The sequence below is a fragment of the Glandiceps talaboti genome, chromosome 14 (assembly GCF_964340395.1).
Source record: "Glandiceps talaboti chromosome 14, keGlaTala1.1, whole genome shotgun sequence".
Taxonomy (NCBI): Eukaryota; Metazoa; Hemichordata; class Enteropneusta; family Spengelidae; genus Glandiceps; species Glandiceps talaboti.
In genome coordinates, this window is record NC_135562.1 from 11,175,719 (window position 1) to 11,201,326 (window position 25,608).

The window sequence follows — 25,608 nt, forward strand, 5'->3', positions numbered from 1 at the left end:
ATTTATCATACAACCATGCCTTGTTTCTTATCTTCAGGTATTTTGACTGTAGAAGGTGCTAATGTAGCACAAGGTGCGTCTCCTGGTAATCTAAAAGGTTTATCCATCAATGAGTTCATGTACTTTGGTGGTACCCCAATTGAAACAGCGTAAGTACTTCAGATTGTCACATGTTTTACTAAAACTCTCTCAGTTTCTTTTTTTAAGGATAAAACTTGAAACTTACAGAAAGCCTTATTACACTATTCTAGTATGTTGTTAGTTGATGCATGCCTTCTCTATGACATCACAGTTATCATTATAAGAACCATTGATTGCGTGACAGGAGTTTTCATAACAATTTTTATATGTATCATAAATTTCATCATATCATTTATAACTACAAAGTTATGTATATATTATCCTCTTTTTTTTTTTACCCTGTTTTTAGGAGCGCTTGTGATTAATTATATTCCATTGTGTTTATACACATGATATGAATCTGAATCTGTATATTTTGCAGAGTTGGTGGATACTCACATTAAATTTTTGTCTTCTTGCAGTGACAGTGTAGTGTCCCATAGCTTAACCGGTTGTATGAGAGATATTTTAGTCAACTTAAATGCTCAAGAATTGAATGTGGAAAATGTAGGCCTTCTTGGAGTAGAAGATGGATGCATTCAAAAGGTAAAGAACTGACTTGTATCAGCTTAAATACTATTCCATGATTTCAATACATATCTCGACTTGTTGGCAGGAGAAGTTGGAGTAATGTGGCTGCAGTATGCAGTAATTGAGAGATTGTGTAGGGTCTCTGATATCAATTAGAAGTGTGGTGCTTTAGAATTAACAAGTCATTGTGTGGTATGAAGTCAAGTAGTTGTGTGGCACTCTGAAATCAATGTGTGGTACTCTGAAATCAGTGAAATGTGTGGTGTGAAATCAAGTAGTTCTTGTATGGCACTCTGAAAATTAATGTATGGCTTGCTGGAGTTAGTGAATATGGCAGCACTCTGAAATCAGTGAAATGTATGGTATTTTAAAATCAAACTTTCACTATGTAGTATGAAGTCAGCGTTGTATGGCACGCTGAAATAAACGTATAGCACTCTGAAATCAAAAGCATGTGGCACTCCTGAATCAATGTATGACTATGTTGCACTCTGAAATCAATGGTTTTATGGCATTCCAAAATAAATGAATGGTTGTAGGACACTCTGAAATCAGTGTGTAGTTGTATGACAAGCTGAAATCATTGAATGGATGTATGTATAATGGGACTCTGAAATCACTAGATTCTGTGTTTGTCTCAAATCAGGCAGAGATTTTGTGCTGCTCATGTTGATAGATTTGAAGCTCATTTTCCAACATGTTTTTTTTTACTTAAAGTCTCTAGGAATTCAAGTGAAAATAGAGAATATTCCGCCTTGAAATTTGTACATTTTTCACCAACTATTGATAAACACGTGTATATCATTTGTTAACACAGCCTATTCGTAATGCTGGTCTTATGGGTAATGGCTACGTTGAGATGCCCCCCGCTAATCTTGGTACCGACGGTGCTATCACCATATCATTTGCCACTCTCCAACCTAACGCTCTAGTGTTGGTTGCCCAAGATATGAACAGTCGTCGCAGGAGACAGATCAATGCAGATGCATCAGGGGTGAGTAGATTCAGTTGTCTTTACAGGAGAAATGAAGTGGCCTTAGTGTTTCACTCGGTGGACGTATATGATGTTTTTAATATGAAGATAGATACAGTTCAACTCAAGACTAACAATAACAGAGACACAACACATACAGAAGAGTCATTTACCCAGTTACATTGAAAAGTGATACGCATGGCTATCTGTTTACAGTGCAGTAGAAACAGGCTTCTTCTGAAAGTATTGCACATGGACTTGATGACTTTAACGGCTTCAATTGTTTACTTTCCAACTGATAATCAACATAGTAACTTGTCTGCTTTCTTCTTTTTTCTCGTGTCTTACTCCCCTCTTTTGATCTGCAAACCTTTTCTTCTTTTTTTGTTTATTCTTCGTCCTGTGCCTGTTTTGTTTTTGTGAAATATTTCCTTTGAAAATGTTCAATAAACATAAACCCCCCCCAAACCCCCCAAAAAGTTCTCTGCTTCTACATCCCCACTGTGCGCGACACATATGTAATTATTTCTTTTGTATTTGAAGTCTCTTCGTGTGTAAATCCACCTTCCCACCCACCCACTCACCCACCCACTCACCCACTCACTCACCCACTCACTCAGGACCAACTTTTCTTCGAGGTTCTAAGAGCTCATCCATACAAGTGTTAATCCTAATAATCTCTATATGCAAAGTCTAGGACTCTAATCGTGTTTTTCAGTAGAGATCCGTAGATTATATTTGACAAATGTGAAACTGATATATCTTGTCTGTTACCATACCTACCAGGTTTACTACTCGATTATGTTACATGATGGACGTGTCCAAATTCAAGTCAATGCTGGAAAGGGAGAGCTCTTGCTGTCAACACGGAAATCAGCCGGCACATTCAATGATGGAGAATTCCATGTAGCAAGTATAGTTAAAGAAGGCAAAAAGTAAGAATAACCTCTCTCTCGGGTAATAATAGTATGACAGCCACACACCAGTAAGGGATTGGGAATTCTGTGTACATAATGAAAGGGGGACAAAGGTAACAATGACCCCTCTCTAGGGTAATAATATTATCATCTAGTGTGACAGCCACACACAAGTCAGTGATTGGGAATTCTGTGTACATAGTGAAAGGGGGACAAAGGTAATAATGACCTATCTCTAGGGTAATAATATCATTATCTAGTGTGACAGCCACACACTATTAAGTGATTGGGAATTCTGTGTACATAGTGAAAGGGGGACAAAGGTAATAATGACCCCTCTCTAGGGTAATAATATTATTATCTAGTGTGACAGCCTCACACAAGTCATTGGTTGAGAATTCTGTGTACATAGTGAAAGGGGGACAAAGGTAATAATGACCCCTCTCTAGGGTAATAATATCTAGTATGACAGCCACACACTAGTCGGTTGTTTAAAGTTCTATCTACATAGTGACAGGGGGACAAAGGTAATAATGACCTATCTCTAGGGTAATAATATTATTATCTAGTATGACAGCCACACACCAGTCAGTGATTGGGAATTCTGTGTACATAGTGAAAGGGGGACAAATGTATTTAATGACCTCTCTTGGTCAATAATATTATCTAGTATGACAGCCACACACCAGTCAGTGATTGGGAATTTTGTGTACATAGTGAAAGGGGGGCAAAGGTAATGATGACCTCTCTCTAGGGTAATAATATTTATATTATCTAGTATGACAGCCTCACACCAGTCAGTTATTGGAAATTCTATGTAAATAGTGAAAGAGAGACAAAAGCAATTATGACCTCACTAAGGTAACATATTCGTTATTTAGTCTGACAGCCACTTGCTAATCAGTTATTTGAAATTCCATACAGAGAGTTAAAGGGGCGACAAAGGTATTAATGACCTCACTGTGGTAATGATAATTATTATGAAGTCATAAACCAGTCAATAATTAAATATTCCATATAGATACATGGCGATGGTGAAAGTGACACAAGGGTAACAATGACTTCATCAGGGCAATAATATTTATTATATAGTCGGAGAGCGATATAGCAGTCAATAATTTTACTTATTGACTGTAAAATGTGTAATATTTATTTCAGTGTTCGTCTAACTGTGGATGATCTTGCATCACGTGGTGGAAACCTCCCAGATGATGATGTCATTGAGGTCAATAGAATGTTTGTTGGAGGTGTTTCTGAGGAGGCGCAAGATGGTGTAGGTGGAGCGGCAGAAGTTATTATTCCATTCGGAGGATGTGTACAAGATCTAGTGGTTGATGGCGTGTAAGTTCTCTCTCTCAGTTTTCGTTTTCTGTGGGTGAAATTTAAAATAAGATGGAAATAAGGCTTGTATGATCACTACGTTTGGCATTGAAATGTCATGGATAACTCGTAACACCTGAGTTAAGCATTTCAACTGTGTGCCACATTTGTTTATTGGTTCATATGAAATGTTACCCCTTTAAAAATTGATTTGGTGAAAAAATAATGGAATAATCAAACCACCTCATGCCTGCTTTAGGGTCACATGATCACTGAAATAGTTACCATGATTACAACAACCGTAAACAGTCACATTATTTCGTAACAGTCATCTGATCTCATCAGTCACCTGATCATATTATTGCACACGTACCAATATGTATGTTTGTTTGTGTTTTCTTCTTACCAGGTTACAAGATTTGGCCAAAACTACTGGATTTGAGAGAGCCAATCTTGCTCATTGTATGCCACTCTCAGAAATAGATATACCACCACCAGTCACTGCAATGCCAACCCCAGGTAAGTTACAAATTTCTCAATTGTATTTAAAAGAGAACGCCACTCCAGGAAATAAAAAGTATTTTCATAAACTTTGGGTTCTGGAGAGTCATAACTCCTAAGAGTTTTCTTCCTTCATTTATTGGTTGCACACTAAATATCTATCTGTCTAAAAATTTGTTTAAAAGCTTACCCCTGTAAAAGTTGCTCTTAGTAATTACCTTTCAAAACTTACCTTTCAAGCTTACCATTCAAAACTTACCTTTCAAGTTTACCATTTCAAAACTTACCTTTCAAGCTTACCATTCAATACTTACCTTTCAAACTTACAAATCAAAACTTACCTTTCAAACTTACCATTTCAAAACTTACCTTTCAAGCTTACCATTCAATACTTACCTTTCAAGCTTACCATTCAATACTTACCTTTCAAGCTTACCATTCAATACTTACCTTTCAAACTTACCATTCACAACTTACCCACCAACTTACCTTTCAAGACTCACTTTTCAAACCTTGCCTTTGATATAAAATCACAGATAGATTGACAGTAATGATTTTGTTATTTCTTGATATTCAGTAGACTTACAACTTCCAACAACTATTGCATCCATTGTTACTCCGGATGGTGAGTCGTGCTACCAACCTTCTACACCAAGAACCTCAGCAAACACAGCTCAGTTTGGTAAAAGTGCAAACAGCCATTTGGAATTTGCCGTTGCAGCCAAGTCTATCAACAAAGAGTGAGTTACATTTCTGCATTTGGATTGTATATGAGTGTGTTCATGGTTTGGATGTTTGTTTGTTTTATGTATGTGAATGTGTAAGTAAGTATGTATGTATGTATGTATGTATGTATGTATGTATGTATGTATGTATGTATGTATGTATGTATGTATGTACGTAAGTGCGTATGTACGTATGTACGTACGTATGTATGTACGTATGTATGTATGTATGTATGTATGTATGTATGTATGTATGCATGTATGCATGTATGCATGTATGTATGTATGTATGTATGTATGTATGTATGTACATATGTACGTAAGTACGTATGTACGTATGTACGTATGTACGTATGTATGTATGTATGTATGTATGTATGTATGCATGTATGCATGTATGCATGTGTATGTATGTGTGTGTATATGTATGTATGTATGTATGTCTGTCTGTCTCTGTCTATGTATGTATGTATGTATGAGAGAGAGAGAGTGTGTGTGTGTGTGTGGTATGGATGTTCGGATGTTCGTTTCTTTGTGTGTATGTTTTTGTGCTTTTTCCCTTGTCAGAATTGAATCAACGTAATGTCTGTGTGTGTGTTTGTTTCTACTTTCCTCCATTGGATGTTACTGTAGAGAATTTGATATGTTTTCATTAATGCCATCCAAAAGTGGACAATATCTCAACAAATGACAAAGAAAGATGATATTTTTCTGTATCTCACCTTTTTGTTCAGTGAATATTTGTGTTTGGAGTTGTCTGGATACATTCTTTGTTTGATTTATTATCGTATGTTAGTTGTACATTTCATGCAGATGTAAGTTTCTGTGTAGCATGTGTGTGTTGCCATGAATACGTAGGTAGGTATTCATCTTTAGTGACCTCCAGTGCACAGAGGTGGTATAGTGCCCTCTTGTGGCCATCTGTGTCCATGCTGTTCGTCCATTTCATAGTAATAAATAACCTGTTCTACTTCAAGTACTTGTGTATTAAGTACATGTCCTTGACTTGAGTTGAGTTGAGTTTAGTTGACATGATGTTGTTGTAGTAGAGTTTGATATAGATTATAGACGAGATTATAGTTATTGTATGTACAGAAGACTTTAGTGGAGCGTAGGTGTGTTGATGTTGTGTGCAGCTGTGTGTAAATAATAGCATTATAGAGAAGATAGTGTGAGTTATCTTACGCTATACTGTGTCAAGTAGATGCCTCGGGGCACTGTGCTGAGTAAACAACATTTGGCTGCAAAAATAGATGAAGACTACGTTATGAATACTGCAGCGCTATCACTATCAGGAAGGGTCGGACATAAACAATCAGAGAAAATGATACTTCAAAAGATTTATACCAAAGATTTTGCATTTTGAATTTTTAAACAAAGGAGAAATCGATATTGCAAATGTGTGAGCGTTGTCAGAAATGTAAAAATATAAGAAAATATCTTTGAAGAGTTTTAGGAACCAGAGATAACAAGGACATACTGTTCTCTAAAAATGACATTTTGTATTTGAATCGGAAGAGAAAAATAATGTGAATATGTGAGAAGTGCTGGAGATGTTCTTAAAATCAAAGAAAATTCTATCTTTCAGCAGTTCGACAGATTGTTGTCAAACACAGGTGATGTTTGAATAAGAAATAGACATGGTAGTTTTCTAAGGAATGACCTTGTGTATTTGAAAATAATCCACAAAATATACTTTTTAGAATAATCCACAAAATATACTTTTTAGAATGTTGTAAAAAAAACTGGAGAAAATTCAGTTTTTGGTCAGTTTAACAGACAGGTATGAAACATAGGACGAGAGTAGAGAAAAAAAATGCATCATACTTTTCTGAAGAATTGCAAAGAATTGCTTTGTTCATGTGATTGAAATAATCAAGAAATTGTACTTTATATAGATGACATTTTTGATGCAAAGTGTTCCTGAATGACATACACAGCTTGAATTTTTTGTGTGATTTTCAAAATGTTGCAAATGCCTTGAGGATGCAAGGGATGTTTTTGACATTGAAATAAAATATAATGAAATAGAAATGTTCAAATGGTACAACAAAAAGCTATGAGGTACTGAGAATGTAAACATATTTGTGTTTTTAATTATTCATGGAAAAAGTTCTTGGGAAGTCCCTGGGATAAATCTGACATTTTCTGATGAAAGAAGACAGTAATATTTTTGAGTAGACTGCCAGTTTGCTGGAAGGTATTGTACTCTTCAAACAACATCATGGTTGTAAGTTTGATGAAATATCTGAGAACTGCCAGCTATGTTTTTGAGGCACTGATGAAAAATCAGTAATAATGACACTTCTGAGTCGTGTGTGAGACAGAGTTGTCCTGCAGTGTTGTAGCATGAACATTTCAAAGCAGTTTTGAAGGAAATAATTGTATCGAATAGTGAGAGAATTTAGGTTGCTCTCAGAGTTTTTTGTGAGAATGAAATCTGGCAGGGTTCTTATAGGCAGTCTGTGACTGTTTCTTAACCCAAATTATGGTGATATTTATCCAAAATCGCGATAGAATTTTGTTTGAATATCTTCCCTTAGTTAATTGTGAAGGAATTGTGTAGAAGCGAGCAATGCAAATCATCATCACATATTTAGAAACACTGAGAAAGACAGGAAATCCTAGATTTTACATAAAATTGGTCAGACGAAAAGCCCTAAAGCTATTTACTTCCTGTTTTTTTCTCCGAAGGAATTTTGTGAAAAAAAAAAATCGTCCTTTTGAGTTAATTTTCAGCAAATTTAATTTAGTCGTAGTCTTTAATTATAGAAGAATTTTAATTAAAGAATTCATGGTCACAATTTGGTTTAAAGCAATCAAATTTAGAGAAAATATTTATAAGAAAATGAATTCTGCATATATTGTACACTTTGTTTTGCAGTAGGCGAGGTTAACGGAAATACTGTATACGGGCAAGAGCTAAGAGAACTATATGATGGATGCATGACTAAGTTGGTGTGTTTAATCATATTAATGCATACTTGGTGCATTTATTACCCATGAAAATCACCAACACGTTGGCACACTCGCAAGCAATATTCTTTGTATGAGCTATAAATGCCTTATTACCAGTATATTATAGTTTGAATGAGAATTCTCCTAAATGCTTACTGTTTCAATACAGCGGGCTTTTATGAGTTGACACTCAGGTATATTATTAAGTGAACCTGCATATTGTAACTTCACTGGCAAAATCTTTCACTCATTACAGAGTGCATTTATCGTTGATGAATAAATTTGCAGCCGAGATGAAACAGGTATAATCAAGTCGAATGTGACGTCACCGTCATAGTTATGTGTACTATACTACTTTTATTGTATGCTCGGATCGCATTGAAGCCATCTATTGTATATTCACCAGATTTGCTGAAATGACGCTAGTAACAAAAACTCGTATAATACTGTCGCCGCTGCTTTTAACAATCTCGGATTCATTGAAGGAAGTTTTAATAAAAATAAGAGGGCTAATTGTAAGTATGTTACTCAGACACGATTACGCTTGTAATAACGTGGTCGTTTGAAGGTAAAGCTAATTTGTGGGGGTTGAACTGTGTTGTTTAATTAAGAAAGGGGAATGCAAGCAATTGGTTTGTGTATAGCATGTTGATGCATTCCCATTGTTGATCAAGTTAATAGACTTCGTGTTAAAGTTTATTGGCAGTTATGTGACAGCCATAATAATACTGGATAGCATGACTTGAGATCGAGGAGATCTAGAAAGTAGGAAATGGCCTGAGGAGGGGCACAACACAGAGACATAGTTTATAGGCAGTAAATGAGTGCAAGAACAGCTCGAATCTTCAATTAGTTTCACACCTCAGCTGGCTCTTTCAAGAATGGAATTAGATGAAATTGTAAAAAAAAAAAAAGCTGTAGAATAAAAGAAAGTACACGAAGCAAATATACATGAAGTACAAATAGAACATCACCATAAAATAGAATATATACGCAGCCACCCAAGATTGAATTTAAGACATAAAATAGGAAACAATGCACAAACTAACTAATGTACTATCACTTCTACTACTGTTCGAAGATATATGATAGAAAATAGTACCTGGTAAAAATGACATTATGTGGCAAGTTCATTGAGTTGAATCATTGAAAAGTTGAAAAATCCAGTAACTTTCTTTCCGGTTTTGCACTCGGTATCAACACAATTGAAAGAGAATAAAGAAAATATGACTTTTCTGATGCAAGAAGGATTTGTAAATGATTAGACGAGGGGGACAGATATACCAAATGATGTGGGGATGAGGGTACATAGGAAAATTTGCGGGTAAGAAATGACTTGGGGTTGAGGGACCGAGAATTTTTTTCTCTCCATTTTTCCCTTTCTGTTACTGGGGTTCCCTAGTTTGTAAGTTACAGACATCCATTTGGTTAAGAACCTGATAGACTTAAACAACACAACGTCTATGGGGTTCCCCAACCTTGTGCCTAATAAAAAAAGTTTGTGTGGTTCCGATTACGCTCAATTTTGAAATAGGTGAGGTAGATTTTTTTATTTTATTATATATATTTTTTTCATATGTGAGTGTCTAGTTCAGGTTTTCATTGTTTTCCATATGGTCTCTGTGTTATTTATTTCTTCCTATCAGATGTATAGCCATTACAGATTGGAAGAACAGTTTTATATTGTCTTTTTAATTTGGTGTCAGTTTCCGCATCCACTACTTCTGAGACTTCCCAATGTTTGCGGTTTTATTTTTTTTTTCTTGAATATGTTAAAAAAAATTTAGGGTCGGCAGTGAAAAACTAGGTGGAATTGGGTAATTGGAACCAGACAATTTTTTTTTTTAGGCCTTAACAAAAACACTGCACAAAGTAAAAATGTGTACAATGTGTTATCGGCATCATTTGTGAAGTTCATCGGAATTAGTTTTATGTAGACTAATCCTGTTAGATATCCTGTACACTACAAGTGAATTATGTATTCGTCATACAATAAAACCATGGCCAGCTGATTCATATAACTTAATGAGTTGTTGAGTGGTTGTAGATCACAGTTTATAATAAAGAGTAATTCATCATACATCATTGACAGAATCTATTAACTGTTTAATTACTGTAAATTTGAATAGGTCAAACACCCAGATTAGATGACAACATCGTTTAAACGATGTGTTTATCCACATTGTGGGTCACATGACTTTGTATGCCTTAACAAGTAATATAAACCCCTAGATCTGATGACAGAATCGTTTTCATTACATATATATATGCCCGCTAGGTAAGGTGTTTTTCTGATTCAAGAAGGTGTTATATTATGACTCCCGAGTTCAGGTTACAGAATCATATGAGTATGTATGTGTCCCTTGATAAGGTAGGAGTTTCCTTTTCAAAATGGTGTAATAACCGTAAGAATCATATTATGATCATACATGAAGTTAAGTGGGAGTATCGTCGCATCTTCAAGAGGGTAGTGTGGCTTCCAGTTCAGGTGATGGAATCATTTGATTATGCATGTTTCCCTAGATATTGGAGTTTCTTTTTCAAGGTGTAATGCCTTCGTAGTTCAGGGAACGGAGTCAGTTCATTATGTATGTCTCCCTAGGTACGATGGGAGTTACTTCTCCAATAGTGATTTGACCTCCTAGTTGAAGTGTTGGAATCATTTCATTATGTATGTCTCCCTAGGTAAGGTGGGAGTCACTTCTCCAATAGTGATGTGACCTCCTAGTTCAGGTGACGAAATCATGTGATTGTGTATGAGTCTCCCTAGGTACGATGGGAGTTACTTCTCCAATAGTGATGTGACCTCCTAGTTCAGGTGACGAAATCATGTGATTGTGTATGAGTCTCCCTAGGTACGATGGGAGTTACTTCTCCAATAGTGATGTGACCTCCTAGTTCAGGTGACGAAATCATGTGATTGTGTATGAGTCTCCCTAGGTACGGTGGGAGTTACTTCTCCAATAGTGATGTGACCTCCTAGTTCAGGTGATGAAATCATGTGATTGTGTAGGAGTCTCCCTAGGTAAGGTGTGTTTTTTTATGAGAAGTTGGCCATCCTAGTTCAAGTGATTATATATGACTCCCTGGGTGAGGATGAGTTTCTTTTTTTTTGTTTTTGAGGTGTCATGATCTGTTCAAGTGAAAGATTAATTTCATATTTTAAAAGTTAGGACGCAAGGTACTCCCTGACAAAATCCGAGATCTTCCTGAAAATCCTCCATTTCAATATTTTCAAATAAATTTTTCAAATTTCTGTTGAATTTGGTTGTAAAAAATCATGCAAACAAATTTGTAATTTATCTTTAACACTGTTGTCGCTGAAATTAATAGAATTAAAACATAACATGGTGTGTGTTGGACATTCCATGAAGTCAAGACGACTGTTCTAATCCACCGGACTTTCATTGCTATGAATATTCATTAGCACCCTCGTTTATGAAACGTCTAACTCGGATGCCTGGTCAACCACTGGGGGGCGTTTGAGGAGATAGTACAGACGCTAGATTATATTTTATGTGTTCGAGTCCTCAGTGAGTAGCGCGTGTTCTGTATGTGCATTGTGCATGTTGACTATTAGATTGTATGTTATAGGTGATGTATTTGCACACAACTAGTATTTAAATAAAACATATTTCAGAACGTTTTTTTTAGGAATACGACAAAATATGATCTGTGTCTGAATACAGACTAACTAACGGAACCTGTTGCAAAGAAGGAAAGTAAAAAAATGAATTGGATTAATAATACTTATCATGGCAGGTTGGAACAGTAGAGACTTGCAGTACATTTGTAGAGATAATTTGTAATACAAGTCTCCGTACTTCCAACAGCTGTACCATGAAGTGTTATTAATCCAATTCAGTTGTTTACTTTCCCTGTTTGTCACAAGTTCCATTTGTCCACGGTCTGATGTTGGCAGTTGTAGCTACTGTCCCCGCCTAGTTATCACATAACATTACCTAACATTTCATCACATCTCATATTGATGCATGATAAAAACTATTGATTTCTATCTTTCAACTAAAATAACATCCAGGTGATAATACTATGTCTACAAATTATTTGTAATTGTATGCAACCAGATAGTCATTTGATTTTGTATGGAAATCCAACATATTGGTAACCGTGGCAATAGATTTTCAAAGTGTAGTATTGAGAAAATGTGGCACCTAAAAGCAAATCTGATTCACGTCACTCACTGTGTGGAAAATGTCATTCATGGTACTGATGTGAATGAACTAAGAAGAGATATGGGTAATACTACTCTGGCAACCGAGGTGTCAGTTTACTAAGATTGACACAAACTAAAATTACTGTTGGTGGATGCAGTAGATTATACAAGTGGGTGATAGCAGTTCTTCTGTTGTGTGAATCTAATCACCCTGTAATCAAGATGTATAAACATTAGAAGTCTCCAAAAATGTACAGGCAAGATAATTTGAAGTTATTAGAAGTGCCACCCTGCTGTGAGTGCAGTTAAACCAATGTCCATTCATTCACAATTTGTCACAGCAGTGGTTGTACTCCATATCGATCTTATTAGTAAATCATGACAAGACCATGATTGACTGAGTAGTAATCCCATAGAATTAATCGAAAGATTTTTGGTACATAAAGCGCAAAATCATGAATCCAGGTGCTAGATATACTAGGCTTATTACTAATTCCACAAAGCAAAAATATTGCATTCCCATGCCAAAAACCAAGACGTACTGGTGACCACAATACATGAATCCAGGTACTAGATATACTAGGCTGATTACTAATTCCACAAAGCAAAAAGCCTTGAAGGCAATATGTAAATTAAGCTGTAGCGTTGAATTCTTGGTGAAATAATGAAGTTTACAATTACCCTGCAGCTATAGGTAGTTTCCTGTACACTTTAAGGTGACTATTTCCTGTTGGTTACTGTTTTAGCAGCATTGATGTCATCAAATTAACAAAACTATTCCCACTCCGCCATCTTTGACATGGGGTCTATATTTATGATTTCGTGTCAAGTGTCCAGTTATCCTCTAGTGCTTACTTCGTTTAGACATGTTCATTTCTTTTCTGAATTAATTAGAAAGTTGTTTTATTTCTCATTAAGATTTTGTAAATGACGCCTTTGGGAAAATGTCAAATTAATGAGGTTATTATGTTTGTGAAGAATTAGACGTGATACGACTTAGAAACCCCTGTCTTTGATTTCAAAATAACCGAAAGAATAATTGATAACTTCATATCTGCCATACTTGCACCCACATAACATAGACATACACGTTTGATATGGCCACATGGAAGAGGATTGGGTATTTATTATGGATTTTTAATTTATAAAACAATTTTATCTGGCGTTCTACTCAAAAAATCAACGTAAAACAACACATGCCAAATCCTTGTTTGTAACTCAAAAACTTGCAAGAGATTAATAAATGTTTTAAAATTTTGTTATTCTACAAACAACAACAAACTTTTTACACATTTTGTAGCTATTTGCAATGTATTGAGTTGCAAAAACAGACCTAGTCAATGTTATGTTACATTGGTTTTTCAAGTAGAACACTATAATAAAATTGTTTTATAAATTAAAAATCCAAACTAAATACCCAATGCTCATTTTAACAAGTACATATATACAAATACACATGTTTATCCCGTACATTCATATACACATGTATACGTACATACAGTGTACATGCATTATGCTTTAGTTACCATGACATTTTCTTGAAATGACTCCTTGTATTTCTTGGAATAATCTAGAATAAAACTTTGATCGTCTTAAGTAGAGCATGACATTTTCTTATTTCTTGGAATAATCATTGAAGCAGATATAAATTGATAAAACCGCGTAGTGTTTGAAGATGTCAATTCGTGCTGCTGTCATAGGAAAGCTCCACTTTCTGAAAAGTGCTAATCTCAAAAATTTGCAGTACGATGTTAAAGTTGAGAGAGAAATACTGTACACCGCATTTGTTTACTGAAGGCCTGGTATAACATGTAAGAATTTTAGACAAACGTAAACTACAAAGATTGTGTCAACATTGTTGCCAATGACCTTTACCTCTCATACCCTAGCACTGTAATGTAGCAGGACTAGAGTGCACGGCCTTTGACCTGGTTGTTGCCATGTCAACAGCTGAATTCACTGACAGACATGCCCGCTTACAATGTCATAAATAATTCAATTAAACTTAATAAAGGAGAAACTAAAAAAAACAACAACATACTTTTACAGAAAAGCTCATAATAAATGCTTTATGTAGTCTTACCAAATTTTCTGTAGTCTGTAGCTGTGTTTCTGGAATATCTGTAAATATGGAGTACTTTATTAAAAGAAACTGTAAGTTTACATCCCCCCCCCCCCAGTTCTTGCCCCCAGTTCTTACTTTCTTACTAAAAATCTTTTATGTGACAAAAACAGTTAAAACAAATAAAAACAGTGTAAAAGTAACGGGAATTAGCCCTTCTCTGAAGATTTTCCGTTAAAAATTATATCCTGTAAATTTTACGTGACTCCTTCTTTATAAATCCATAGTTCCACATTAAAAAAAACAAACAAGTCAGTCACAACATTGTGTGAGAATTGCATGTATCTCTCTTAGGCTGACTACATGAAAATCCGTGCAGGGAGCTGTCTGAAAGAAGGGATTATACATTTATGAGAAAATCCACTTTCTTCAATGTAAAGTGAGAATTTCTGGCAGTAGTTTTCCAGCAGTAGTGCATCATGGCCTCAAATCATTAGAACAGCTTGGTTAAGCTTTCTATGCATCTTACCAAGACGCTGTGCCGTCTATAGCACAGTCTCGGCCCCAGTTGCCTTGTCAGTTAATGCCAACTACATCAGTATAGATTCTGAAATTTTTATTCCCATTGTATCAAGTCGTTCGTATCACTAAAACAGCATTCCTTTAATATTTCTTCTGTGTCACCATGGAAACTAATACCTTTCCATTAGTTTGTAATTTCCTAATCTTTCAATAAGGAAAGCTCATTATTTATGAGTGTCGGTTGCCAAGGCGACTGAACCAATAGGAAGAGATATGCTGTGTATGAAATAGTTGGAATACAATTAACATGGATTGTTGTAGTAAGACGTTTTTCAGTTTGTTAGTTAGCGAACAGAATATCAACATCCATTAGTATTCAGATAGAGTCTGGCAATCAATGCGTGCTATATAGAAGGCTTATTAAGCATTTCATCCAGCCCGTCTCAAATGAAAATGTCAGCTTGTCAGATGAGGAGTTGATACACGCTGTAAATGTCAAAATATTATCAAATGATTGGATTTTATCTACAAATGAAACATTGGATGTTATTAGAGTTGTGTTGTGATCATGGTAACGTATTGATCTTAAAGACACTGTATTATTGAAAATCAATGTCGGATGAAATATGGATATGAGGACACCAGTGTTGGAACACTTAAGTGAAAACTTTGTGAATTTATGTACATGGTTTCGAGATACGACATATACAGTCAGTTCTAAGTTAACAGTATATATAGCATTTCCATAATGTGAAGTATGCAGAAGTTTCCAAGATGGCAACATACAGATGTTTCTGAGATACAAAGTCTACAGATATTTCTATGATATGAAGTATATAGACTTTTCCTAGATACGAAGTGTACAGACATTTCTAATAGGCCAAATAAAAAAGTTGTTTGGTTCCGGTTGCCCGACCCCACCTAGTTTTTCATGCCGACCCTAAACTTTTTCTTATGCATTCAAGAAAAATAATAATAAAATCACAAAAATTATGAAGTCTTGCAAGAAATAGTGGAAGCAGAAACTGACATCAACTTAAAAAGACAATATAAAACTGTTCTTCCAATCTGTAATGGCTGTACATTTGATAGGAAGAAATAAACAACACAGAGACCATTTGGAAAACAATGGAAAACCCGAACTAGACACTGACACATGAAAAAATATATATAATAAAATAAAATAAATCTACCTACCCCACCTATTTTAAAATTGAATGTATTCAGAACCACACAATTTTTTTTTGCCTTATATGAAGTATACAGGCATTTTCTAGATATGAAATACAGATATTTCCAAGATACAAAATACATTGCATGTATACAGACTTTTCCAGTATATGAAATATATAGACGTTTGCAATATACAAAATTTAAAGATGTTTCCAAGATATGAACTTATGTAGACATTGTAAAATATAAGGAGACATAATAAAGAAATTTCTGAAAAATATTAATTTTTAACAAATGAATAAAAGTTGATACCTGAATGTGTGATATGAAAAAAGGAAACACTAACATGAAGATTGATTTTGAAAAAAAATCAATTAAAAGCAAGATATTGAAATAGATGTGTTATGTCTGTCTGCCTATCTGTCTATTCATGCATGTATGTATGTATGCGTACGTACGTACGTACGTACGTACGTACGTACGTACGTACGTACATACATGCATGTGTTGTCTGTACATTGTCTGTGTTTGTCTGTCTTATATATATATGTATGTATGTATGTATGTATGTATGTATGTGTGCGTGCATGCATATGTATGTATGTATGTATGTATGTATGTATGTATGTATGTATGTATGTATGTATGTATGTATGTATGTATGTATGTATGTAAGTATGTATGTATGTATGTATGTATGTATGTATGTATGTATGTATGTATGTATGTATGTGTGCGTGCATGCATATGTATGTATGTATGTATGTATGTATGTATGTATGTATGTATGTATGTATGTATGCATGTATGTATGTATGTATGTATGTATGTACGTACGTATGTACGTATGCATGTAAACCCATTTTCTGTGTGAACATTACAATTTGACCAGTTATATACAGTGATGACAACCTGAAAATGAATGTGTAATGAAAGAACTCTGATGTTAATATTATGGGGTCGTTACATACAATAATTATGTAGTGGGGATCGTACATCATGATTGAAGATTCAAAATTGGTATATCACCTTTTACCCAACTGAAAAATTGATGTTTCAAGTTTTTGTAATTCATAGAAATTACACTTTGTGTAGTATCATGAATATTTAAGTGTATATGTGATGAGAAAACTTGTGAGATATGCATTATTGAATGACTATTGAAAGTTAATATGGATTATTACACTGCATAATTCATTAAAATTACAGTTATATATCTTGAATAATGGTGAGTCCTGAATATAGAATACACAGAAATGAACATTTCAGAGATAGGAGGTATTGGAGTGGTTTAAACACGAGAGTGGGTAGATAGTGAAGTTGTTCAAGACTGCGTGACTTTACAACTTGTCAGACTGATTAGTATAAATGCCAAAGTTGTATGATCAATAAATAATACATGAAAGTAATGCAGTCTTAAAAACCCAGCTAACAAGATACGGGAATTGTACAAACTGAAGGAGTTGATATTTGGATTAACAGAAATAAGGAGATATAGCAAAATTCTATCATTAATGATAAAAATTTGTAATGTGAGGCCTAAAAATAATTGTGTGGTTCCGATTATCTTCAATATTAGAATATTTGTTAGTAGGTAGATTTTTTTTTTTTTTTCATGTGTGAATGTCTGGTTCAGGTAGTTTCAGTTGTTTTTTTCAAAATGAACTCTATGTTATTGGTTTCTTCCCATCAGATGTACAGCCATTACAGAGTGGAAGAACAGTTTTATTTAGTCTTTTTGATGTCAGTTTCTGCTTCCACTATTTCTCACAAGATGTCACAATTTTCATGGTTTTATTTAATTTTTCTCTCGAATACGTTAAAAAAAGTTAAGAGTTGGCAGTACAAAACTAGGTAGGGGCCTGGTAACTCGAACCAAACAATGTTTGTTTAGACCTGATTGAATTTTCAAAAAACAGTTAATAACATGAGGGAATAACAAGACACGACTCAATATGATATCCCGAGGAAGATATGAGAGTGGTGAAATTTATATAACTAATAATTTATGTAAATAAAATAAACAGTAGTGTTGTAGAACCCCAGTAACAAGATAGGGGAATTATGTGTGATTCAAGTGATATCAACTACAGCCCTTGAGATGTGCACTAAGACATATTGTCTCGTTGGTTCTTCTTATGACTTTAAGATTGTATATAGTAGTACAACGTGATGTGCATACCGCTATTCCTTGGCCTCAATATATAAGATTAAAAGCAAAGTAAGTGTACTTCTGTGATCTCCATCTTGCGTCATTTCTGATTCCTATTACGTCACTTCACCAAATATTCAGCTCATTTGTCAGTCTCTCGTCATCCATCATCTCCTAGCAACAATGTTTTCACTTCAGTTGCCATCAGTCTTTCGTCATAGCAACGCCACTTGGAGTCTAGTTGTCAATCACTCTTCAGTACTCACCATGTGATGCCTTATAACAATATTCACTTTTACAGTTATCAATTCTAACGGCAACGGTACCGACTTGCTTGTCAATCTCACGTCATCTGACGTGATAACACTTTCTGTAAAATTAAAACTGCATCAAGACGAAAAGACGACAAAATCCCTGACATCCACAGAATAAAATAGAAGTGAATGAGTTTTTCATTTGGTATTGATTAACTGCCCTGACCTTCCTTTTCACCACTCTATGGTTGCCAAAATACTAATTGATCAAACTTCCATTAAAATTTCCCTCTGTCAGTATTTCATTTTGTCAATACCATCGATAAAATAATTTACAACTGTTGTAAAAAAAATACCTTTGGCTATGAAATACAATGTAGAACCTTGAGGCATGGAGAAATTGCAATCCTGTACTAGTGTTTTTACTCAATATTGAGTCGAGAATCTATTGTACAAATGTCAAAAGTAATATTGGTTGTATGAAGGTGTATATTTGAGTATTGTGTGTGGAATAGTGTTGCAGATGTCAATGTATATATAGTATTGCATAAGGAACGCTATTGGGTATTGAAAACGTATCTTTAAGTATTGTATGTGGAGTACTGTCGTATATGTATGTTAGACTATATATTGTGAGAATTGTATGTATGGTTCAATGAGCAAATGTGCTTGCTCCATTTCAATCTTCCTCCTGCCCATTGTAAATACAGGTTTCCATCAGAAATGAGTATTTGACAATACGCTCACTGATGTGGTACTGGTAAGTAAGACATGCCGGACCACATGCATATATCTTATATTCATTGCTCAGTGCATGTCAAATGTAACATCTTTGTTGATTACTGACCGTACAAACCGTACTGTACAGTATAGCATCGTGAAAGTCATTTGTGCTGAGTAAGATTAATCTTGTCCAGTGAGTTTGTGTCAACCCCTACTAGAAACAGATGTATGGAGATTCAACTAAATTGTTTCACATAATGAAGAGTAGTATTTTTAAACAGAGATACACCAATTTAGGTAGCCGTTATTTAAGTATGCATTAATTCAAACGTGAATTCCAGAATTGCTAAAAGGTTTGGCACTTTCGTGACTTTTGCCAGAAACTGGTCAACAGTATATAGAGGTTAATGTGATGTTAATATGACCAGTCAAGTTGAACACTAAATGATAGACACTCTGTCACGTTAAGTTGTTTTACCGTGTTTATGAATTGTAGGTGAAAGAGTGATATTGAATGTGAAACATTTTAAGAGACACTTGAGAGAAAAAGAAACAGTGGAGAAAGTGACAAATAGTTAACGGGATCAGCTTTAATAACAGCACTTTGTGTCAATCCTAGCTTCTTGTTCCACTGTCATTCACTCATTATACAATCAAAGCAGAACATGGTTAAACTCAATTTACATTTCAAATCGGTCTGCCAATTTTGCACATCGGTAATGAAACGAAATTTTATACTGTACAATTTACCGTTGAATACAGTCAATATCGGGTGAAATGTTGTGTTGATTTTGGTAACCTGTGATAAAGACAGTTTGAAAAATGAGCTGAGGGAATAGTGCAAGTAGTCAATTACTCTGTCTATCTTCTTCTTGCAGTCAGACACTATTTAGCTCAATCAAGAAGGGGCCATCTCTGTAGAGATTTTGTAGATATTGAGAATGTCATTATTGATTTGTTCATGTGTCCTTTATCACGGTCCACTCATCTTCCAGCTGATTAATTATATCGCCTATGTGGCGCGGTTGATTACCAAATTTAGCATTCAATGTACCGTTACTATGGCAACGAATAAGAATCTCCCAGTTGTTTTCGTTGAAGTAAAGTGGCCATGCAATCAGCTCTACATAATGGAATTGTCGAGCTCTCTAGATACTTGTCCGTTAATTGTATCTGCTGTGTATGTAGTGTTGGACTAGCACTGACAGTGATGCTGTCCAGCTGACAATTACTGTGTACATGTATGATGTCTCACTTAAAGCAACTGTGGCGCTATCTAAATGTCACACTTACAGCAACTGTGGCGCTATCTAAATAACAGTGGTAGTGATATGTTCAACAGACGCTGACCTTACACACCACTGTATTGGCAATAACAATACAGTGCTCAACAGACACTGACATTGCACACTTTCTAACTGATAGCTATAATACACGATATCCAACTGACAGCAACAGTGCAAATTGTCCAGTTGACAGTGGTAGTGCACACTGTCCAACTGATGTACTACATCAACCATGCACACTGTCCAAGGGACACAGATTGCTCATCTGTCAGAGACAGTGCATGGTGTCCAGCAGACAGCAACAATGCATGCTGTCCAGGTCACAGAGACAGTGCATGGTGTCCAGTAGACAGCAAAAATGTATGCTGCCCAACTCACAGTGACAGTGCAGCAATGCATGCAGGCCTACAGAGAGCAACAATGCATGCTGTCCAGGTCACAGAGACAGTGCATGGTGTCCAGCAGACAGCAACAATACATACTGTCTAACTCAATGACAGTGCAACAGTTAGTGCATGGTGTCTATCTGATAGCAACAGTGCATGCTGTCTAACTCACAGCGACAGTGCAGCAATGCACGCAGTCCAGCTGAGAGCGACAACGCATGCTGTCCAACTCACAGCGACAGTGCAGCTAATACGTGATGTCTAAATGTCCATTTTGTGGTATTTAATCTTTACGAGAAGACACCATGCCCCAGTTACCATGACAAGGGAGAAAACTGGGGTGCTTGACCTGCAGCTACACAATTACTGATGAGTCAATCAGTACTCTATGTTCAACCAGCAGTATGCAGTTTTTTGTCTGATAAATAAATGGCTCTACCTTGGAGTGATATACAGGTTCTCTCGTTACAATCCCTTCTGAGCAGTGTCATATACTGATGAACACCTCTTACCGGAACACAAGGACTTCTTTTCACCTAGGAGTGTTCTCAATGACAACAATATAAATATGTGCTGTAATCCCAGACACCAGATTGAGTAGAATTGTGTAATTTTGTCTAATGCAGAATTGTGAGGGTTTTCACAGCAGTAGACTGATCGATCACGTAACGCAATGAATACAGTCATTGAATACTCACATGTAAGGGGCTATCTAATGATTTGAACTATTGTCATTCAGATGGTGTGGCCCAATTCAGAAATGAATTATTTCACAAATTGGTATTGTAATCCGTATTTCATGAAATAAGCTTGACTAACCAAGACTGCGATGCCTGTCTGATGATTGAATGACTTGCTCACGGTCACAGTGCATTAAACTCAATATTTGTGATTACATTGAAAAATGCTGTTGACTTCTAAAAAGGGAATAAACGGCGAATAAATCAGCTGATACGTGCCTAAGTCATGAACACGCTGTACAAATTTGATAAAGATCACAGTAATGCAAGTGTTTGGCCTAAATAGTTCTGTTTGTTCGTAATGAGTTTGAATTTGTAATATTTCCAAGTAAACAGTTTGTACTTACTCTAAGAGTCAAAATGGGGTCTAGAGAATGTATGCCATAGATAGATCAAATGATAAAGTCGGAGTACTTGACTTGAAGATTTCAGTTTGTTAGAAAATTGGTTTGGAAAGTGTTATCTAGATGGTTGCTAAATTTAGATGTGCAACTGCTGTACAGTCTTGAATTTTGTATCGTAAATGATGCAGAAAAAGTTTGACTTCTTCTTGTTCAATTGATGTCTTTAATTAAGGTCTGCTGATAAATTGCTTGTCTCCAGCCACCATATTTCTCAGCATTTGATGCAGCACATCAGATCCGTTTCTTAACTGTAGCGTCACGATAATGCCATGTACTTGCTGTCCAAAATATAAATTTGAATATCACACATTTGTTATGCATGGAAAATGATCATTGGTTAAAACAATCCATGTAGTGATAGTTGATAATGGACCTTTTAAGCAAAGGATCAATGTTTGTAATGACTATGTCACAATTTGAAATGGATGAACCAAATGGTCAAAGAAGGTTAATATATTAACAGATTTCTGTATGCTACCACTAAGCACAGTCGCAAGCATGCATTGTGAATTGCACGTCGTATAGGGTTGTCAATGATCAAATTATTAGCTCGCGCAGTGGCTGCAAAGCGGCTCATGACTAATATGTATGCGCGTCCTACATGTATATACTATGCGATTTTTTGTGGGGTGGTTTTACCCAAGGATGCATTGTGGCGCGATGACTACGCATGCGTGTTCTATATGTTGTGCGCATTCTCCACGCGGAGGGCATTATCTACAATATTGCGAGGCAGCCCAGGCAGTCGGTCACAAATGAATCTACCCTGCACGAGCTTATGGGCTTTGCCTAGTTATGAGATTAACTTGTTTGTCCTGTTATCACTGATGTCTGGGTTTGAATACTGAAAAATACAGGTTTCCATGGTTACTCTGGTTTCCTCCTCCTATTAAACTAGAACACAGGGGGTGATGCTTAGTGGTAACTACATTCGATTTCTGGATTAAAAAAAATTATAAAGTAGAGTTCGTGATTATTTAATATAAAAAATATTCTACTAAACATGAGAATTGGCAGACATCAGGAGTAATGGAATATTGTAATTGAGTTGTCCAGATAAAAGTTGTCTGAGTACACTGCATATATGTTTCACTTTCTGTTATATTCGCAACAAATAAATTCCAGAATATCTTCAGTTCACTCAAAATGAGAGACTAGATACTTTCAGTCTGCAAATTTCATAAGAAGATTTGTATATGGAAGGGATTGTAGAAACCCTGTAGGGATTCTAAGACTTGGCAAAATGTATTAAGATTATAGAATTCTGTAGGGATTCTATCGCAGGATATGATACTTCAGGGCAACAACACCAACAACAACAATGTTATTGTTGGCAGTTGAGTGAAAGTCGTTCAAGAAGCTCAATATTGACATTACGATGGAAACAAGAACAACGGACACAGAGAGAGTTATCAGTTGTAAATGCCATATAGCTGATTACAGTTTATTGCTGTCAATGAAAACAATGAATACATAGCTGTCTGACTTTCTTAGTGCAATAGTAATGTTTCCATAGCAACAGTGGAAGAATGGCTGTCACAAAAGTGATATTATGACTGCAAAACAAAATGTTCAAATAAAGCAGCTTGATATAAAGGAGGTGTCGCGGTAGTCCTGGGGAGAAGCTTTTACCATATCTAGTTCTTGAGAAGAAGCTATATATCAGAGTCTAGCTTATATAGGGTACACCGTAAAGTGATCTGCCTCCTTGTCCGTTTGTCACAGTCAGAATGAAGTTGTCCTTATAACCTATATCCACATTCCCCCAACTCAGTTGTTTATTTTTCATGTTTGTTTTGTCAGAATCACAGAGTGAAAGCTCTATTTTGACACTTGATATTCAAAGTAGTGTGTAAATTTAGGTGATATTCAAAGTAGTATGTAAATTTAGGTGATGCGATAGAAATATTATCAGATTGCACCTGTTTGGGTCAATGTTTATTGAAATCTCAGACAAGAAATTCTGAGAATTTGTGGTTATTTTCCGGGGAGGGGAATGGCAGAAAAAAATGTTATCAAACTCTTTGTGAGTCTTTACACAAGATATAGGAATTGCAAAAGATGTTTCAAATTTGAAGCTGGTAGCTTTAGAAAGATTAGTGTATTGAAGACATTCGAGAAGAAAATAGCTTTTGAATGTTTTTATGCCGAGTGTTTATCCTGCACAGGTATTATGTCAATTTAATATGGGTGTTTGTCTATCATATATTCAACACTGCCTATAAGCATGTAGTCCTGTTAAAGTAATTTACTATCACAAATATCAGTCTAGGCTTGATGGACCCTGGTTTAATACCAAGCTTAATAATTTATGGTTTAAATTTAACAAATTTTCTAGCATCATTAAGTTTGCTGAAAGAATCTGATAAAATTGATGTGGGTTTTTTGTTGTTGTTCTTTTTTCCATTTATCTTCAGAAGAACACCTTGAGTAATTCAAGTCACCTAAGATACAATTTTACCACCTAGGCAAGTCATTAAAAATCAGTTGTTTAATTTCTCAGTGAACACCATGACTTCCGCTCCATGTGTTACACATGTTGGAGCATGGAAGTAGAAAATGACTTTTATTTTGACTGGCTAGCATGAGGTAAAATGATAATGCAGGTACTGAAAATTGTCAGAGGTACTTGGAGTAGATTGCAGCAGTATACCTGACAAGAATCTTAAATAAAAAACATCAGGTACAAAAGTATATAGATGTATATATATAAAAAAAAGTTATGTAAAATAAAAAGTGTCCCGCATTGTGTAATTAGCCACGTAGCAACTCTAGAAGTTGATGTGTTCACACCTTATTGATCTAAGATGTGTCACCTCGTCACTACCAACTCGAAAACATTTGAATAAATCTCGGTATTCTGGTGTCTTTTAACATACAGCCTTCAATTTCGTCAAAGAAAGAAACTGATCAAAATTGTTGGGGTTGAAAGAAATATTTGCAAATATTTGCATAATTTGTGTCTGTTGAATAATCTGATAATGCTGATTGCATTTTCAAATGTATTTTTATGATTACGAGTTTTCATATTTACGACACTATAATGAACTAGAGGTCTTGCAAATGTCATATTAGCCTTTGAGATACACAGGAAGACATTTCAAGGTTTCATATTACTTCCTCTTAAGCAAGTGAACTGAAAAAACATCTGTAGAAAACATGTCATAAAAACTATCACAAAAGCAGTTTACATCATCCTCATATGAATGATGAAAATCAGACATAAATCACAGCATAATGTGAATTTAATGCCAGTATCTATATTGCGGTAAATATTTCAAAGTACGGTATTTATAAAAGGCCAATATTTCATCTGAAGACACATGTGATGATATATGATTTAATTTTCCTTTCTAAATTTCATAGATATTAATGTTGTTTTTTTCACATCGTGTAGGCTTTACGTCATGTCGTGAAAGCAGATTTGAAATATGATATTTTGATTCTTTGCAAATCCCACGGTTTATGGAGGATAAATAACAGTACCAAAGACGATACAAGTTTTCATGTCTAGAATAGTTGAAAGTTGTGCCATCAGTTCAACAGATGACATCGCACCCGTTACATAGTTTGGAATAATACATTGATTATCATTTGCTTTTGAAACTATTGGCAAATTTTAAACATAGCTTATCAATTACTTGAACAGATTTTACATGATTATGTACTCAGTTTAATATATAACAT

The 25,608-nt window shown here is 35.2% G+C and overlaps 1 protein-coding gene across 1 annotated transcript in view; it reads left to right on the forward strand.

The window, feature by feature from the left end:
* The window catches only part of LOC144445249 (laminin subunit alpha-2-like), a 132,392-nt gene that overhangs the window by 26,579 nt on the left and 80,205 nt on the right, over positions 1-25,608 (forward strand). Inside the window, exons 30-36 of the mRNA XM_078134791.1 lie at positions 38-149; positions 543-666; positions 1,469-1,645; positions 2,411-2,559; positions 3,700-3,882; positions 4,271-4,380; positions 4,940-5,102. Of these exons, the coding sequence (XP_077990917.1) occupies positions 38-149; positions 543-666; positions 1,469-1,645; positions 2,411-2,559; positions 3,700-3,882; positions 4,271-4,380; positions 4,940-5,102 (1,018 nt within the window). The remainder of the gene's footprint in view (positions 1-37; positions 150-542; positions 667-1,468; positions 1,646-2,410; positions 2,560-3,699; positions 3,883-4,270; positions 4,381-4,939; positions 5,103-25,608) is intronic.